Here is a 21061-nt window from a genome sequence, read left to right on the forward strand (position 1 = left end):
GGACGAGCACTTTCATCCGTCTTTTGAGGCGCGTAAACACGGAAGTTGGTCACTAATTTACTTTGTCAAGCGTAAGAAAATCTCTGTGCAATCTTCCTGCTGATGAAAGCCATCTCATATGGACCTTGTTCTTCTTCGGTTCCTCTGCTCCATATGTTTCTCTTATATTAACTTGCTGATCCGTTAGTCCACACTGTCAGACAGTCTCAGTCACATCTGGAAAGTTCTTCCTAGACTGCTGAAGGTGGCTTGTGCTCCCACCAACTGAAATGTAGCAGAAGAGGCACGCAGAGGACTGAATTCCCAGAGAAACCCAGAGTGAGGAGGGAAGGAAATAATTCAGCAGCAGCATCAGCATCAGTAGTGGTGGCAGCAGTGAGCGTGAGAGAGATGGAGAGAGGAGGGAGTGTGTGTGTGTTTGTGTGTGTGTATGTGTGTGTGTGTTTGAGCAAGCCTGTGAGAACGAGTTCCTATGCACTGTTCGGAGCAAAGCTGAGCTGTTCCGTCGCATGCCAAGCTGTGTGCTCCCGTCTGATTCCTGCGTGCTCTGGTAAGGCAGAGCTTACAGAAGGAGGGATGTGGCTTCTCATGGATCTCCAGCATCAGTAAAGACCAGCACCCAGCCGGGGCATCACAAAGCAGCATGGTAGGACTAGAGACCCACTGCTGACACCAGCGTGACTGATGATGACAGCCCACGCGTGGGTTGCCATGCGCCACAGCCGCGCTGCTCTAGGAGGAAACACAGCCATGTGAAAGTGACTCTGCTGCCAGCAACTCTTGGACATGTTTTCCAGGGCAAAGTCTGGATTTCTTTCTGTGTTTGAACTTGTTTTTTTTCTCTTGGTGCTGTTTGGATGCCCCGAACTCACCTGTCAGGCAAGGACCAAAGGCAGATGGAACAAGGGGGGTAAGTGATGATGAACAACCATGAGTTACATTTGTATTGGTTATTAATTGGAATATTTGTGAGTCATTGAAGTGACCTTTACTTGGAAATTCTTGGAATTATTTGTTACACATCTGCAGCTGATATTGGGTGATATGTGATGAGATTTTGGATCATACATCCTCACCACAGACGGACCTTGCCTCGAAACACTGGTGGACTTAGATGTTTTATGCAACCACTTAGGTGTGGGGAAAAAGTCTTACTTTAATATACTGCTGGTTTTCACTATTAAGACCCACTTTGTATGTTCAAAGAAAGTTTTTATTGTATAGAAAAGAAATGAGTGTTTATGTCTGCTGAATGGTAATGTACAACTTTTTGGAGCTAGCAGATGTACATCTGTCCAACTATTCACATTGTTCATAATTTTGGATTTTCAGTTATTCTGTCTCACTGTGATATTTCAGTGTTTCAAGGAACATGTTAAAATCCCTCCATACACACACCTGCTGTGTGTATGGAGTGTATGTGGTGCGTGAGAGTACATTTATTTGCGGTCCCTAGACTGTTTGGTTGGTAGGACATGCCACCAGTGTATGAGAATTTTTTGGTTTGAAGACTGAGATCACCATTCTTGAGGGAAGGTGTAAATAATTAATCTTAGCTTCTCCGTGGGAGCGGTCCTCTCAGCTCTCTTGTAGCATTTAATCCCCTTTGTCGGATTAAAGGAACCTCTAATCTTAGTGCCAGCACTCAATGAGAAGTCTGAGAGATGCTCTCTGCAGCATATCAGCATTGTTAGCACTTAAGGCTAACATTCAGTGGGATGTGTGTCTTCAAACAGACAGTGTCACTACCGTGATCTGTTTAATGATTCCTTGCCACTTTGCTCCTGTTCTGCCTCACCCACTTTCTAAATTGCATTTCTTCAGATGCAGCTGTTTTTAACCACCTCCTTGTACCATGTCAATGCACTTGTTCCTGACATGCATCATTAGTGCATGGAAGTTCATACTAAAATAATTTAAACTAAGCTCTCAAATTATATAAAACATTATTTAATAAAAGCATTTCTTATTCCATGTCCAGATCTTTCCTCAGGTAATGAGATGTTGTGTTTATATAGTTAGTGGTCAGTATGTAAGTATTTTTAGTTGGCCCATTTCACTTGTCTGTTAATGTATTGTCTATTAAAAAACCAACAACAAAAACATAATCAGCAGTCGTATCCCAATTTCATAGTCTGGTGAGTTGTTGGGTAAAATGTGTTAAAGGTTGGGATTTGATACATTTGGAGCAAATATGAATCAGCAATCTAATCCAAGGGTAAAAGCAGATATAGTATGAAATCCCAGCTATCACTGGCTTCTGGTAAAATGGAGGGCAGTGACCTTCCTCGATGTAATTAAGCTAGAAACTCCATCTCTATCTGTGCACAGTTTAAGAAATCATTTCACAGCCACATTCTGAATTGTACTCTTTGCTAATTAAGGTTTTGGGACACAAAAGAACTGTATTTTCCATAATTAAGATAAGATCTACTTCAGGTTGGCAAATGTTTATGGCTGTGCTGTTATTTCCTGTAGACGACACTGTGTTTAATGTTAAACGAATTACTGTTTAATGTTTCATTTTTTGTAATGGCACAGTCTCACATTTTTAACCAGTGGAAATTTTCATTTGCTGTAAATTCATGTTCATGATCACCATTAACATTTTCATAAATTAGCAATTTAAAGATGGACAGCAAAATTGCGAGTCCTTACACTGTCAACTAGGCATCTGAGAACACAGTGATAGTATGTGCTCTCGATGCCTGGCTTTAAATAATTGTGAAGACGATCTATTACACCTTACGGTCTATATTTGACCACCGTAGTGGTTTAGTTTGTGAGCCATTTGAGCTTGTAGAGAATTAAGCAACATCATGCAATGGCTGGCAGGAAAGCAAAACAAATAAAAAACACTACAGCTACACTTCTAATGTACAACCACTAGAACTGTAGCTTCCAAGTCTTAAAAACGCACCTGTATAACTGAAGTCATTTCAGTAACAATAGATTAATGTGTTGGAAGAATGACCAGCACACAGTAGCCGAAGATTCAAGGGTCTGTTGAACTTTTTCTCCCATGTCTTGAACCTTCATAACTGTTTTTACACTACAGTTATCCCCTGAAAAACTCTTACCATTAAGTAGAACTGGCATACAAAACAAAAAGCTTCAGCTTAGAAAGTCAGATAAGGAGGCATGTGAAACTAGGCAGGCACTCAGGGAGCGCTGTGCTTCACCAAGGTGAGTGTACTTGTAATATTAACAAAAGTGATAGTGATCTGTGAACTTAAATACTTCTTTTCATGCTCCAACTCTTCACCACGTTTTATGAAATTTCAGATGCTAGTCTTTGTCTAATCTTGCTGATAAACAGCAAAAAGACACATAATTGTATGTTCTAATAAATGATTCCTGTGAGATATCTTGACTCCTAGCTCCTTGCAAAGTCTTTATGGCAGTTTCAAACCAATACACTAAAAAAACTATAAAATGAAATAAAATGTAACAAATTTAATTAAGTTAACTAAGTGTAAGTCACTCAGATACTTATGTAGCTGTGGGATTAAACTGTGTTTCATGTTGATTTTTAGCCCTCCCTGCACAACCTTGTTCAGACTGTGGGTGGTCACTGGATTACACCATGTGTTATCAGCTGTGCGATGATGATGGTTAAAGCAACTTTAGTTATTGTCATTCTACCTCCAACGAGTGAAATACTCTTTCAGTATGTTGTGATCAGAAAGGAAGGCATTTACATGTCATCTGACATCATCCAGAGTCCAGCAAATTACTGTTGGTCCACATCCTCACACCACACTGCAGAGAGAGCATCCATAACTAATATCGCACAGGCACTCAGATCCTGCACGGCAGAGATGGAAGACAGCCTGGCAGTAGGAGAGAAATTCAATTGGATGTATTATGATCCCACCTAACTACAATAAATGGTAATGTGAATACAGTACCAGGTGGAGAGGAGCCTGGCTGTGTTAACACAAAGCCATGAAGACAAATGATTCACAGTCCAGCCCAGGTTTAAAAACCAGGCCATTTTTGTAATGTTTTCAAAAACTGATTCACTAAACAGGTGCCTGCTGAGGCAGTCAGTGAAAGAGTAATGGTAAAAAGAAGAGCAACACCTATTACAAAAATAACACTCACACTCCTCTAACACCAACAGCTGAGTCTGAGTATCTGGCTGTCTAGGATGGAAATCAGAGAGTATCAGGTTTATAGACCAGGAGAGGAGAGGGAGAATTACTATCACTTCCTTTGCACACAGGAATATTGTGTAGCCTACTACAGATCAAGAGCCCAAATTGCTTACTGTGCCATGTTCGCTCATTCTTTGGAGCTGTATAATTACCATATTCTGGTCAGGACTGCCCACACCAATAAAAACAAAGGACAACGGTCTGAGAATGTTTATTAGCCTTAAGTTTACAGCATCTCTGCAACTTTTGACCTGTTCTGACTGTTTGCACTCACTGTCACTTACAGATAACATGGTTAAATTCTAGTTTTGGAATAGGTTTGATATTTCAGCTGTTTTAAATGATTAGAATAACTCAAAAGGAATAAAAAGGTGTTATTATTTATAGCTTTGCTGTGTTTTGGACCTTTGAGACTTTTCTTACAGCACAGTGTGTTAACATTTTTCTTTAAAGGGTGACATCTGCAAACAAGTTACCCTTTCTCTTTTCAAGTAGTAGTGAAGCACTGAGGCCTATATTGAGCACATAGCTGGACTTGTTTCGTAATTACTTCTACCTTCAGTGCTAGTAGCAAGCCACAGCACCATGAAGGGATGACATTTCACTGTGTCCTATGCTGCAGGATCACAGTTTCTGCTAATCAGCACTTTTTAAGATAATTAAATGAGTTTTTTTTCTAAGTTTCTGTCTTTTTTTCTTCAAGTTGTTGCTGTTAGTTTCAGTGCTGATATGTAAAATTTTACAGTTTACCTTGTTTTGTGAGAAGCAAGGTGAGCAGAGGCCACTCCTGCAGCTCTGATCAGAGAACCCTCGTTGAAAGTTAGGGTGCAACCCAGTGTTTTCTTCCCATCCATGCTGATTGAATTGAAGCCGATAAAAATCACTGACAACTGCAGAATAATTTCACTTGGAACTGAATAGCAATTACACACGTTCCCGTTGCACTCAAAAGCCAGATGTTAGTGGGCATTCGCTGGTTTTTAGACCAGTGTAAAAAAGGGCTAAATTAGGTAACGACATTTTCGTTAAAATGCATTTTTTATGTGTACCACCCACCACCAATCCTCCCTCCTCTCCTCCCCATGTGCAATGCCCTGGCCTTTGCAGGAAGTCAGAACTGGCTGCAGGGATAGAAATACACAAACTAATGGGGGAAATTTAGGCACTAGCCCGACAGAAAAATTAAAACAGTGTCATTACTTTTACAGTTAATATGTTTTGATTTGTGTCTTGAGGCCGAAAATGCAGTAAAGGCTGTCACGGAGCACGAGGAAAATCACTCACTAACTGTTTCTATGACACTTTGCTGTGTTGCTGACATTCAGTTACTGTTTATTAAAAAAACCAAGAGAAATTTTCAGCATCCTATGTATGTAAATAATAAAAATGTAGGCCAAGTTTTCAGTTCTGTGAAACACTTGATTTTATAAACAAATGTTTACAAGACACCCAGCAAGTACATCTATAATAACTGGAGTAGCACCCTCATGATTACCCAATTACAAAAAAAAGAGAGAAAAAGACAGAAAACATGCCTGTTTTTCTTGTTCAATCCAATTAGATCATCAAGCCTTCTGCCACTGCAAGTTCAGAAGACTAATTTTCCCAAATGTACTTGCCTTATTAACGCCTACACCAAGTTAGAAATAAGTGCCATTTGTACAAGCTGAAATGTGTGGGCGAGATAACAGATACAGTTGTAACAGGATTGAATCAACATCGGGTAAATATTGTTATTATCGTTTGTAGAATATTAGCGATCTGTCGTCAAATCAAATGCTGTAAGAAAACAATGACTTTACAAGTTTAAACACTGGTCAGTCATTTCATGATTTATAAAACATAAAACCCTCAGAAGATAAAAAACCAATGCACAATTTTAAAATAAGAGTTATATTATTGTATTGTTTCAATGTTCTACTTAAATAAAGGGGTTTATTTGTCGTCTTTAAAATGAATCAATATTTGTGCTAGAATTTAAGTGTGTGTTATTGTGTTTATATCTAATATTATATAACAGTCTGTCTTTTGTGTTGTGAGTCGTCCAGTCATAATGAAGAACCTAGACGATTCATTTAGTTTGATTGTTGAGCATGTTTTTTCCAGTTTTTTAAGTTGTGCAGATATGAGTATAGCTTCGTGGGTGAATTGTGTTTAAGTTTGCTTCAAACTTTTATGTCTCTGTCTTTTCATTGTTTTATTTTGGATGGTGTTACATCTCACTGAAGTGATATTGCAGGTGTAAAGACCATTTGAACTGGGAATGGTTTCTTCTGTAAGCAGAGCGAGGTTAAAGGGTTCATATTGGCAAAACATCTGCCTGCTGTGGTGACCTCATTGTACTGTTTTCTTTTTCCACCCATGAGGGCAGAAAGATAAGAGAGAAAAGGTTACTTCTATACTGGCTACATGTGGGTTTGGATGTGACTCTTATGATTTAATTAAAAGTGTCTCGTATGATATGACCTACTTAATATTTATGCTCATCATCAGTTCCAACATACAGTTAGCCAAACAAACATATGGAGATGGGAAAAGTCAAAGAGTGTACAGTAATTTCACTACTTAGTTGCTCCAAATCTTGTTAAACATGAATTAATTTGTTATTGTGACCATAGATGTTTGTATAATTCTAAACTACTGCTAGATTAATTAATCCTGGCCAAATGCTGAAAAAAAAATATAGATTATTAATTGTTGCTACATCCACCTGCTCTAGTCTGTCAAAGGACGGATGTACCAAAGGGAATGCAGTTATATTTTTCATTAACCTGAAGAAAGATGAGCAATTCTGAGAAATGATACACTGAGACAACGAAATAACTGATTCAGTAAATGAGTAAAGTACCATCACCGCATGCAGCACTTCTTCCTGCTCACCAAATCAACTTTAATTGCCACATTCCCATCACACGTCCTCTAATGAAGCTGATTTCTAATTGCACAGGAGATGACACTTTACAATAACAATGTTTTATGGGTGCATTTCAGACAGTAAATATGACAGCTTTGCTTGATAGATGGAACTGTGCACATTTTATGACTGCAGACCCTTTCAACCCTGTCGCTCTCCGACTTGGCCACAAGTGTATTGCACAGAATCTGCTGGATCACGTATGAAGATGGCCACATGTAATAGCATATGCATGACTTCCTTCCTGCACATCATATAATTCCCTCTTGCTTCGCTCTCTCATTTGCTCAGAGATGATAATAGCAATGATGATGATTGTGATGAAATGCAGGTTTTGAATATTTGCAAAATTTGAATATTTGTAATGCAGAGGAGCGTGTGAAAGCTGTTCTTTAACTTCATGTCCTTGACATGATTTATGTGGAAATGTCCACCACTAATAAAAAAGTCACATCAGAGTTTCTGTCCAGCTGAATTTTTATGCTGTTGTCTTGAAGATGATGCTGTCATGGTCAGAATTTAGGAAGACTTTGCAAAGCTGAGCAATAGACAGCACTGCATAACAGGAAGCTTTTTTAACTTGTGTGACTCTCTGCCCCACTCTCGCTCACTTTCTCGCCATATACCTTCTTACCTCTCTTTGCTCTCTGCAATAAAACTTTAAAGAGATAAGAAGCTTTTTTCTATTTCAGGGTCACCATTAGCCTGAATAATGCATTTACAAGAGAAGAGTAGCTTGAGTTCTGTGGAGGATAGAAGCACAGCCTTCAATTAAATTATACATCATTATCACAGCTGGCAAGCCTAGTGCGACGGTACCCTCTCCATCCTCCTCTAAATGTTCCATGTTACTGTCTTGTCCAATATTGTGTGTCAAGCAACAGCCTTTTCCTGTGCCAGCATCGAGCTGGTATGCAGATAGGACCGCATATGCTGAATGGAGGTACGCATTTAAAAAAAGGAGTAGTCTAATGCAGGGCCGTAGGGCTGCACTGGTATTATTCAGACTGCCTGATTATCCCTATCTTTAATGGACAATGGTACCTGTTTTAGAGTAGTTTAACTGAAGCAATCACTTCATTAAAAACAAGCTCTCAGTCTAAATCAAATTATAAAACAATCATCTGATTTATTTCGCTGTAAATGTCAAACATGGTTTCATCCCTAAATTATGTAGTTTTGTCAAAGCTAGCCGTGTCTCGAGGCTTTAATATTTGAATCCAAAGGCAAACGTGTTCTTACTAACAAGCCACAGTCTTATTTGAGAGGCTAGTTTCACGCTAGCCTGGGACTATTCTTAATTAATTTGTACTTTAGAAATTTCAGTTTCTATTTGTTTTTGTTTTTTTCCCCCTTTTTTGTCTTTTTTTTTACATTTTTTCCTTTTTTTATTTTAGAAAATTGTTCCTTTCAACTTTCAGTTATTTTGTTGGTTATAGGCATCAAATGTGATTAAGTTTAGGTGGTTAGGTTTAAGTGGGGCCATTATTGGAGCAAAATTGAACTCCCTCTATTTTTGTCTGGACCAACCTCATTTTCATCAACTTGTGCTCTGCTATGTAGAGCAATGTCCAAGCAATCTTTGCACTGAGACGGAGAATGAGTGGAGATTCACCTCTTACTAGAGAAACTGTCCTACTCTCGCACAAGATCACACAATATCTACCATTACAGCTCATTTCTTTTGATTTAAAAGATATATGTTGATGCCATTGGTCTCACAGAAGTACTTCTATTAACCACCATCTTTTTTTTCTACAAAGTGAAAGGGATTGGCAAAGTAGAGGAGAGCTGAGGGGCAACTTCGTACACTAGGTGAAGTCTCAATGTGATCATGCTGCTTGATGGAATCAGTTTCTGTCCAGGCTATAGGTTATCTTTAGGTAACCAAAGTACGGTAAATGTTTTATTTATAGGAGGCACAACACTGTTCCAACAACAAGTGGGCTTCAAAACCTTAAACAAATGTTTTTTTTTTCTTCTTTTCATTTACTATTCTGGTAGCATTATGTCCCACTATGCAGCCGGTACATCTGGTATTTGCTAGCTTTAGCATTGATAAGCCAGTTCAAAAGACTTACTAGTGCCAGCTTCATTCTACTTTGACTCCACAAGTCTTTAAAAATGGCATTATGTGACAAACTAGACTTTGGATGAAGTCTAGATTTTCTGCTGTATTCAGCTTTAAGAAGTTTGAAACCTCTGACAGCTCCTCAGGGAAATATCTTTCTTCTGAAGTTGCTGTTAAAAAAAATAAGATTTGCAACTAAAACCCAAATTCAGACTGGGAAAACAGGGCTGGCTGGTAATTAGTTATTTACAGGAAGATATTCCAGTAACCTTGCATAGTTAGTATGACTAGGGTCCAGTAGGAGTGGAAGCCAGAGACCAAAGTAGATCCAAGCAGGTGAGCAGAGGTCTTGATTTGTCTTCTGACAGTCTTCACTGGTGAGAGCAAAGTGACTAGCAGACAGGCTGACATGCAGACAAACAAAGGAAGAATGATGATCGAAGTTGCATGAACCGGCAGGATTCCTAGACACAAAAGAAACTGCATTAGTAAAGAGCTGGAAGACTTGGACGGATCTCTGCAGAGCTCAACCTGATTGTTACCCCACTGATGGGTAACAGGAATCTGGTGTTGCGTGTTGGTCAGACTGGTAAGGAAATATTGCTGGGTTAATGAGGAGATGGAAAACTATGCCAGGAATCTTGCTGGAGATAACCAGAACCACACTCACACCTGTACACAGGCGAAGATTGCCATGTACACACAGGGAAGGACAGGAGGGGATGCACGCAAAGAAACACAAGACTGGAGTCGATGGCTCATCACAAAGTCTTTTCTATATCTCGTCAGCTTATAACAACACTTATCAAGGATTTTCTACCTCTCCAATAATATGTAATACATATATATATATATATATATATATATATATATATATATATATATATATATATATATATATATATATATATATATATATAACATATATATAATATCTAATATATTCAAACAGAATCATAAATGGCAGAAGTTGTAAAAATCAGGTTCTGTGTAACATCATTACATAAGTGCGTGCACAACTAAAGGGCAGGAAGCAGTACTAATCCCAGTTTGTTTGGCAGAGTCAAGCTTCTAATCAGGGATGACAAGAAAGTTAACTGTGCCAACCAGCAAAAAAGATGGATGAAAATTGTTCAGTACTCTGAGGGGATCACAGCCCTTTGCTAAGAGCAGAAGATTGTAGCTCCAGGCCAGTAAAAGGGCGAACTGAAGTCCAATGAGCCCCACAGGCAGTGAAGGTTGGAGTGCATGTCCCAAAATGCAAAACTCTGATGATGTGTCGTGAGACTTTATCTCCTGTAACTACACATAGGATTTTTTTTTTTTCTTTTCTCTTATGCATCCAGATTTTCCTTTACAATGACACTGGGCTTCTCAATTATGTGTGTATCTGCCCGTGTAATTACTTGGAAATAGCAACCATTCATTGTCGAGAACATCATATGGATCTGGTCATTTCTCAGCATATTTGATAGCAAATTTCTTGCTATGAATGGCAGTCTCCAATCTTATACTGTAATCAGTTCCAGCTACTGTCCAAGAATAACCTGCTGTCACTCGTGCCATAAACAGCATATTTACAGTAGGAGTCATTTCTGCTTAATGCAGCAGGTTGGAGAGTGTAACTTGTCAAATATTTTTCACTTATTTAGCCCAGTGGAACTAACTTTACTATTGAAAAAAAGAAAAATAAAAAAAAAGTTGACCTTTTTCACAAGTTTACTTTAGAATTCTAAACTAAGGAGCTTAATTCAAGAGTAATTTTTGTTATTGCATTAACAAAATTTTAGAAACTATAAAATTGTACATTTATTATAGATGCTTAGATGCAGTCTTGTTAGTCCTGACTGCACACATCTAGTTATTTTTGCAATAAAGAAACATGTCTATAAATCAACCTTCCAGCTGTGAGGGATCTGCACAGATATTTTCTCTTTTAGGATACAGTAAACTACAGCGTGCTACAGGGTAAACATATGTTTTCCTGTTAATTAGTATCAGTAAATGCTAAATATTCTTGATACGGTCGTATTATTGGGACAAACAGATATGTTTTTTGTTTTGTTTTTAAAAGAAAAAAAACAGATGCACGCTAAAGCCTGCACACAAAGGGGGCTGCAGTTTTCCTCTCTGTGCCTCTCTTTAGAAAGTATGTCCAACCAGATGCTGAATGTCATTTCTGGCCTCAGGAGATGTAGCAATAAGCTTTGGCTTTGTGTGAAGAACATCACTGCAGTATTTATATGAAGCAAGGGATTTTCACTGCCAGATTAAGGTGTGTACAAAGGCTGTCTTTACGTTCTGCACTGTCTGTTTTATGCAGAGCCGCTCTATTGCCTTCAAAAAGATGTCACAAAAATGGCAGATGGAGAGAGTTATTTAAAAAAAATAGCTTGCTGGTGGGATCCTGGACTACTGAGAGCGTGCACTCTCTAGTCCTCACTTCAGTGCTCCAGTGTGTATAATAACTTTGTCCAAAGCAGAAGAACAGTGAAAAACAGTTTTAATGTTAATCAAAAATAGACAAAGATAACCATTTCAAGTGTACAAAATCCTGTGATTGCCTTTAAAAGTTGTCACATTCCTACATTTTACTTCAGGTGAAAATTCCACAGTATTAATGTTTGAACTCAGGCTGGATAGAGCTGCCAAAATTTGTAGGGTGTAAAGAAGATTATACAAGGCAGAAAAAAATGACTGCAGCAGTATCATGGATAATATGCAATTGAAATGGTCATTTTTATTGATGTGTCCTCTGCAACCTTGCATCAGGTAAAATTGGTCCCTACACTTCCCCCACAGGTTACTTGTATATTGTAGCTTGTCAACAATTACATTCTGACTCGATTCTGAGGATGTGCAAAAATGACATTTCAAACAAATGCAAAAAAACACGATGCACCTGGGACAAACACCTGTGCATCTAAAAGAATCCATAGAAGCTGAACTTAAACCTAAGAACTTTAGTACATAAAATAACTTAAAGTCTGTCACTGAAAGTCATTTATAAAAGAAAAAATATATATACTGAATGATGAAATCAATTTACTTACTTTAAAGTGATGTCCAGTTGTCAGTCTGGACAATAATATGGAAACAAAACAACAACTGATCATCATATTGTCAGACACAGTAAATAGCTATATTTCTTATTTCACAGGTTGGCAGTCTTTTTCTCTGAAAGCACAGGAAGGACTGCCATCACAGCCACATACTTTTTTGATGCAGAGCAACTTAAACCAGTGTTAATGTGTGTTACTAAGAAAAAGATGTTGAACATCTTCACTGTCAGGCACCTCTACTATCCTTCCCTGCCATCCTGAAGTTAAGGACATTCTCAAGTGTGCTATTACCTGCCCTATATTAGTGCTGCATTATTAACATTGTCCTTAGCCCACTAGTTAATTAACCCCAAAGACCTTAATTTACTGACGAATAATGCATAACAATGGATTAACTTCCTGTTCTCATTACTTAGGCTGATTGATTAAAATCACAGCTGTGTTATCGGTCATGTTTAAATATGACTGAATTATCAGTAACTTCCTATTAAAGTAAACTTCAGCTCACATTATTCAGTCTTCTGTCTGAGCAAAGACATCAATGAGTTTTTAAATGATGGACACTGAAACCACCAAGTTGTGTTTTGAAATGTTGAACTCAAGAGTCCCAGTTGTTTAAATGAATTTGATATTTTGAGTTAAATAGGGGGGAAATCATGTCATGCTGTGGAATGAAGTTTAACTGAAAGCCCATACCTTGTCCTTCAGAATGAGATATTTTCTTAAAATGACTTTGTTTTAAACAACAGTATGAGATACATCTGAAATCTGACAGAATAGAAAACTTAAAACTCAAAATACTAATGAAAGTATTCTTTATTGGCATCATTAGAATATCACAGCTGGAGTGATAAAGTAAAAATAATAAGCTAATAACCATATTTGGTGACAAAACACCTTTCTGTTTGTGCATATACTCACTTGTTACACTTATAAGTTTCAATTACTAAAACAAGTGATTTGGATGCATGAGCGTGTTGCTGTGATAATGATGTTATTTGCTTCGCTCCTGTGGCAGGCTGTGTTGCTTTGCAGGTTGTGGTTGTAAGGTCATGTTTAGTGCCGCTTTATTCCTGTGTGCACTTTTGCGTTGTTAGATTAGTGTTTATTGTTCAATTTATCATGTTGAGTTTACCTGCCATGGAAAATCTCTCTCTATCTCTGAATATGTAATGGCTCTGCTTTGCAAATCCAGCGAGATGAATATCAACAAGTGGTCTCTGCAATCTTCCAGCTGATACCCTGCTAAGGTTCTCGAGCACGGTTTCCAGCAGAGACCAAAATAACTTTTAGGATATGAACCAAAAGGCAATGGGCGTAAGACAAAGTAATTCACAGGATATTGCTTTACCTGCCAGGATCATTTCTATTTAAGTCTATAATATGTATGAAATAGGAAAATGTTGGACTACTTTGAACTTTAGATTGTGATTCTTCTGCCGCAAATGCTCCAGCAGAGGTTTCTCACCTTTGCTTTCTGTTGAAATGGGTGGCTGTGATACAGTAGCAGAATGGAGTGATATAAGGCCACGGATGCTTTAAAAGACGAGATGGAGGTCTGCACGCTGAGGCTGGATTAAGTGTTTAATGATTGGTAAAATTGTGGCATTTCGTCCAAGGTGACCCCTATGGAGAGGTGATCGTGCCAAAGCTAGATGAAAAGTGAAGGTAATCCTTTCTTCCTCATTTTCAGAAAACTGTCACCAGCAGTGGCTTTGTTACCAAAGCTTAAGGCATGTAATTACACTTTTATTGGCTTTAGGAAGACTGCATCATTCATTTAAAGAATAATCTCACTTGGAGCACCAGTCACGGTACAAATAGAACACACCTGCATGAGGACCCATTGCTCTGACTTGCTTAAGTTTAATGGACTTTTATCAATATGGATTTGATCCACAGTTAATGGTCTTCCTGGTGTTAATATCTGAATGTTATTTAGATGTAACCTCTCTCTTCTCCTCGGTTTGATGTTTTGTGAATTGGAGAGCAAGGCCATAAGAGTGTGACAGCAGCAGCATGTGAGTGTCTGGGTCTACTGCCAACCAGCCTTGACACCATTAGCTCTGGTGACACATTAAGGTTCTGTTTGCCTTGTAATTTGTTTTGTCTGTCAATTTGATGGATGTCTTGTTTGCCGGCACTTCCTCACACATTGGAAAATGGTGGCTCGAGGACATTGTTAAACGAACTTCAGAAAGGGAAGCAAGAGGCATTTGTTTTCTTCAAACAGGTTTTTTGTGTTAATGGGTGTGTGCAACATTGTCTCCACTCCTTACCAAGCTAGACATGGGATAATTAAAGGTGAAAAGCTAATTTGAGGAGAAGGGCAGGGCAGCTCCAGAGGCATGAGTGAGCTAGACATTCTTAAGAGTAAATTCCGTAGCTTATATTAGTTTAAGTTTAAGCTCTGTAAAACCACAAACATATGAAATAATGTCCCTTGTTTCCCTTAAAAAAGCCACAATGATGTCATTCCCCTTTTTCCTATCATTTTCCTTATTTCATTTAAGGAAATTGCCCATATTTCCATTAAGGAATTAGGAGAAATAAGGGAAATTACCTCTAAATTACCTCTATGTAACATCTCTATTTCCACTGCAAATTTTTTGTTCATACTATTGACCTAACTTCTGTGACCATTCAGCATGGTGACATCCATGTAACTGCAGTTTAGCACACTTGAGGAAGTGTTGAGGTGTGACAAAGTATGGCTTCACCTGCTTCTGTAGATGACAGGTCAGGCAAATGGCAGTACGGGAATGTTGGAAATTTCACTGCCTGATCACTCACCACCAGCTGTGCAGTGTGGGAAGCCATCAGAGCCCTCCGCCTGGACCACTCAGCTGTGGATACATTTCTGCTACACCACCAACTCAGCCTAATGAGGCACCTCACCATTACCTACAATACCTGTAATGTTCTAGAGAGTCTGTGAATGAACAGAAGTCCAGTCAACACACTTTACTTGGTGTTCAAGCTTAAGTTTTTCTTTTCTTAACAGGAAAAAATTTGGTGGTTCAAAACTACTGTTTTGAAAGCAGAAAATGGTTGTGAGAATTCAATGGTTGGGGTAGCACTAAGCTCAACTGCTATAATATTGACCAACAAGTACTCCTAAATATTTAAAATGTCTGATATTATTGTTGAGACTTTGATAGTAATAGAAGAAGTTTGCAAGGTTGAAGATTACCTTGTATTCTACCAAATCAGTGGTCCCAAAACCCTGGTATCCAAATATCCTGCAGGTCTTAGATTTCTCCCTGCTGCAGCACACCTGATTCAAATTAAACGGCTCTCTGACAAGCTCTGCACAAGTCTGCTAATAAGCCATTAATTTGCATTAGGTGTGTTGAAGCAGGGAAACATTGAATGTCTGCAGGACAGTGGGCCTTGAGGAATGGAGTTGGGGATCTTTGTACTAGATAATCTTAGAGAGCCAGTAACCTGCAGGTTTTCATTGTTTCCCTGATCTAACACACCGGACTGAAATTAATGGGCTGTTGTGAAGAAGTTGAAAAGAAGCTGTTTGATTCACTTGATTTTATTCAGGTGTGTTAGACCAGGGATTGATTACTTGCATGGTTAAACAAAAGTGAGAATATAAAAAAGAATTTTTTTCATTATTCAGACACAGTCTTTGGCATCATGTAACTCTAATTGGCCATCTAGAAACAAGGTTAGGATGTTTTGTTAAGCCTTAAATTGTCTTTACTTTTATTAATCTATTCAAAATGTTCACTTTGTTAGAGATGATATTTCTCCACCTGTGCTTCTTGTGCTTATGGAGAGAAACAAGGTCGATATTTGAACCCACTTCAGTTTTTATAGTTTGTGCTTTCCTGAGGGCAACAAGCCTCCTCTTTTCTCAATCATCTCTCCTCCAGTTCCATTTGAGGACCTGTGAAGTCCCTCTAAATAGTTTGACTGTGTGAAAGAGAAACCGAAAAGCATCTGACTGAACTTTAGACAGGTTGGCAGTGTACTGTTATATGTGCAGAAAAAACCCTGGTAGAATGTTTTGCATGGATATGAATCCGCTTATTAAAAATGACAAGGAATGGCATTGGTCTTAGTTAGAGGACTCCCCTCCCCTCATGCCTTTTAACAGTTTTTAATAATTGAAAGTAAAAAGTGGACAGCCTATTTAGGAATACTTTATCTAAAGGGTCTTGTTTTGTTTTAAAAGGTTGCCTCTCAAGCAGAGAAGAATGCAAAATGTGTGCCAGTAAAGATACTATAAAGAGCTGTACATGTTAATTACATGAGATTTAAAGATACTTTGTTATAAGGCTGAGTGAATGCATATAATATTGCAGCATACGATCAGGTGGCATCTCCATGGCGTACTATTATTAGACAGAAACAGTGTGTGGATGGATTGGATATGAGCCACCTCAGTGCTGTTTTGTTCTGTCAGCTCTAGTTGCTGGAGTACGAGAGCAGAGACAACAGAGGCAAGTTTATTCAGTCTCAGAATTTGACTAAAGTTGTTATCTCCCTCGTGTCATCACTCTTCACCCTTTTCCTGCAGTGGTTTTGTTTGTTACAGCAGACCCTGAAATTACTGAGACTGTCTGAAGAGCAGTGCAAGACTGTAACAGACATATCACACTCTCAAAGCTGTGGATTCCCTACCACTTTTTTTTTTCACATGTGGAGAAGATTGTATGTTCTGGCTGAATCTTTTCACTACTCTAATCCATGGAGCAGGGGATGGAATCTTATTTAGGGATCAGCACCAGTGCATCACTGCCATGATACCAACAACATGCAACTCTGCAAGCTCTTTTAAGAGCATTAGAGCCTTGAAATGAATCAGTCAGCAGAAATACTTCATGGCTCAGTTATTTACTTTTTCAATTAGAGTTTAAACAGCTGCTGCTGCTTTCCTACAGTACATTACCAAAATAGGCATTTCTCAGTTTATCCAGCCATTTAATTTGTGTACATTAAAAATGTGTATTTGTATAGCAGTTGCTAAATATTGGAAATGTATGATCCGAAAACAAAAGCTTGGTGAATGAGCTTTGCTTTTGTTTGTGTTCATTTCCATTTCTATTCTTTTGATTCTGAAGCCAAGCTTGTCTCAGAAGGATATGCAAATTTAGGAGAAAATGTCTGTCTGGCTCCCTGAGAAGCTCTTATCCTGTTCTGTAGTTTCAGCAGTGAATAGTTTGAAGATTTTCATGTGCTATATGGTGCCATTTTGACAAATTCTTCCATCCTGCTGATGAAATAAACGTTTGTCTGTCTGAAGAATGAAACCAGACCCTCTGCTAGAGAATAAAGCTGTTGTGTTTTTCTGTTCTGAATCACTTCAAAAAATAGCCAAAATCTATTCATGACTGCTTTTTTTTAATTGTGCACAATTGTTTTAGATACTTAGTCTGAATAACACCTGCCAGTAAACGAAAAGAGGACACCACACTTAATTTGTGCACAAACATTTGAGGCCGAACTTGCTGCGATGAAACACATACATACCTACATAAGGGTCTGTGAAGAACCAGGAAAAACTGGGGCAAGACATTGCAGTTTATAAGCGCAGCAGATGTAGTAAACTATGATAATTAAAAAAAGAAAACTGCAAAAAAAACTGCAAAAAAAACAAAAAGGAAAGAATTTAAAAGTGGGTGCAATCTTAATGATATCCAACTATCTTGTGCCTGTGATAGTTTATGACTCACATTAAATGCTAATAAGTGTTTCCAGCATTTAGTGGGTAATCATCGGAGATGAAGTGAAGCAGTTACAGTTTTTCTGATACTGCCGAAATCCTTTTGCAGTCAACATGCGTTTGTGATTAAAAAAAGACAGCATTAGCATATTGGGGCAATGTTCCAATTAATGAAGATAATTTCATCCATGCCCACACATGCCCCAAATCACTGCTTGGTGGCAGCCTACAGTAACAGCTGAGAAGATAGATTTTGACTCAAACAGATGAATGAGCAGATGAGAGCTGACAGTTAGTGACCACAGGTGAATCTAATAATGGGAATATCATAGGAAAACAGCCCACTTACACCTTGGAATAAAAACTGTTCTTCATTTCCTACAATATGTAATATGATTTTTTTTTTATTTTTAAGATAAGAACATGTCTTTAAGCTACTTATGGGCTGAGTCATTAATATGTTTTTTTTTTTTTTTTTGCTGTTCAATCTTATCTCGACCATGTGGAATTGACCTATTAAAGTGAACTACATTTGTCAAAGATAAGATGGGACTGTTAATTGTGAAAAGATTATTTTTTTTATTTCTGTTTAAAAGTTTTCAAGTAAAGCTGATTGTTGAATTAGTATATTAGGGCTGCAACAATTAGTCGACATTGTCGACAATAAAAATAGTCGACAATGAATTTAACTGTCGACTATTGTCGGCAAAAGAAAGAAAAACCTACAGAGTGAGACATCGTCTTCTTCTCTATCTTTGCTGAGAGTTGCACATGCGCAATAAAGTCCGCCAGGGGAAAAATATGGCAGCGGAACCAGGGAACAAAACGAGAACAGAGGACATCAAAAGGCTGGGCCCACTTCATATTAAACTTACAAAATAAACTAAATACATGTGAGATTTGTAAAGCTGACCTTGTGTGCCACGGAAGTACGTCTGCAATGCTCGAACATTTAAAGAGGAGGGACGTCCGATTTACACAACAGCCTCATGCAAGAGTTAAAAGCTGAAAGTGAAATATGAGCCATTAAATAATAATGAGATACATAATCCGATTAGTCGACTTTTAATAGTCGATGACTAATCGACTACCAGAATAGTTATTCGTTGCAGGCCTATAGTATACAGTATGTCCAATTTAGGTGTAATGTTGCTGGACATAATATTAGAGATTGTATTATTATATTTAGATTGTTGCTTTTAAAATGACAACGTTTCCTTCATTTGATTCAAATAAGCATTAGCTCGTCACGGCTACACCAGCATAAGTAACACCAGCTGAACACACCTTTTGATTATGTACATCACCAGAGCATTTCTCCCCCATTATGTTAAATCTGATTTCACACACAGGTCAAAGAGCATTGCTAGTCATCTGAAGTTTCATCTTTTGAAAATAACTCTTTATTATGTTTCTCATCACTGTGATCCATATAATGTTCTTGATGTTCTAGATGTTTTATTTTCCATTGATTATCATTTATTGCAACTTTTATAAAATGGCTTGTATTTTTGTCTGTTACTAATTTGCTTCTTCTTTTGGTTGTATCTGATTTCAAGTTGAAATAAGGTACTTCTTTATCATCTCATATATTGGACAATAACACCAGAGAAATGTGATTTAAATGCACAGTCATGCTCACAAATGTCGGAATAAATTTAACAGGATTGACATAAAAATAAGTAAAAATAAGCACTTAACAAACACTTTTGTTAGTGTAACAGTGAGAAAAAAGACAAGAGGCAGGGAGGTTGGGTTTTCTCAAACTCTTCCCATTGGGATGACATGCAGTCTTTGTTATCTTACACCCAACATCAAACTACTGATCCCAATCAAAGCCTTTTTATATATATATATATAATCTGTCCGTACTCTGAAAGCACTCTACTCTCCCACGTCACCCGAGCTGCTCCAGCACTGCTCCTCAGATTAGAGAATTCGCCTGCTCTCAGCTTTATCTACCATTGTTCCCCACGAAATAAAATTGGCTCCAGAGGGGAGTGGGAAGGAGAATTGCTAGGAGACAAGACAAGCTGGCTTTATCTTAATCAGCTCCAGATATTAAAAAGTTACACAGAATTAGTTTTTCTTGCTCCTGTGACTAGGGCCATTAGGGTTAACACTGTAAAGAAGGGATGGGATGTGGGAGAGATTTGTCTCGCTGTGTTCTTACCTGAAGTACAAGGCTTCAAGGACAGTTGTGAATTTAATACACCTGGTAAAACATGGTGGGATAAGCATGAAAAGAATCAATACAATGCTTAACAGCTATTTCTGCTTTGGTTCAGGTGTCAGTAGCTCCTCAGGGATGCTCACAGCGATATAAGTTTTGTTTCGTTAATATTACATGTCAATTTAATAAGTTTTATAAGTTTGCCTTGCTCATAGTCTCCCAGCTGCTTGTGTGGGTGGACAAGGCTTTGTTCTTAGATGTGCCTGCCATTGTCTGAGCATCTAAGTAACACAACAAATAGCAGACTAGCTGTGAAGCAGAGACTGTAAACAGAGGTTCTAGTGGCACGTTACACAGACGATGCTTGAGTATGAAGAGATGTGCATTTATTCATGTCTTTTTACCTCATGCATTTGTGAAACTGGTAATCCTCCTTTCGAACGTTTCTTTTCAGCCCGTTCCAACCTGGTGTTAAAGAGACAGTATAAAAGCTTTTTTTCTTAATCAAGAGGACGGGAGTACTGCTGGATTTGACTGATGAAAACAAGCCAAATGCAAATAACCTATACAATTTTAGATGACATTCGTAAGATAAAAAACATCCAGACACAGCCTGAAAGATCGACTCTTTCCTGCTCTTTCAAGCAAGCTTGGCAAAAAATAATGACTATAAGTCCTGGTGAATATCATGTTTTGGTTTATGGCGGTTTATGTTGGCTGTCTTCACAAAGAGAAGGAAACATACTGCATAGTATAATTCGATAGCAAACTTAACCTAGAGCCATGAAGTCTACTAATTGCATCACATAATATTGAGATATAACTATAATGACAGCAGAAATTTGATCAACGGGGTACTTAACATTAAACCTCATGTAAATACTCGTGATCTGATCATTATGGAGATTAAGCAACCTGATCCAAGTCTATTTGATTCAAAGTGCGATTGGTGTCTGTTTTTATTTTTTTCACAAACTTCAACAGTTTCTTAAATTTCTAGC

At 38.0% G+C, this 21061-nt stretch overlaps 1 protein-coding gene across 9 annotated transcripts in view; it reads left to right on the plus strand.

The window, feature by feature from the left end:
- Positions 1-234: 234 nt before the first annotated feature.
- The window catches only part of robo2 (roundabout, axon guidance receptor, homolog 2 (Drosophila)), a 259653-nt gene continuing 238826 nt past the window's right edge, over positions 235-21061 (plus strand). For 5 of the 9 annotated variants that reach the window (XM_041995030.1, XM_041995036.1, XM_041995037.1 and 2 more), the window contains exon 1: positions 235-910. In XM_041995030.1, the coding sequence (XP_041850964.1) occupies positions 787-910 (124 nt within the window). In that variant the 5' untranslated portion in view covers positions 235-786. The remainder of the gene's footprint in view (positions 911-21061) is intronic. The other 4 variants (XM_041995031.1, XM_041995039.1, XM_041995033.1 and 1 more) reach the window with 1 other exon arrangement.

This window comes from Melanotaenia boesemani, chromosome 9 (genome assembly GCF_017639745.1).
Source record: "Melanotaenia boesemani isolate fMelBoe1 chromosome 9, fMelBoe1.pri, whole genome shotgun sequence".
In the NCBI taxonomy this organism is placed as follows: Eukaryota; Metazoa; Chordata; class Actinopteri; order Atheriniformes; family Melanotaeniidae; genus Melanotaenia; species Melanotaenia boesemani.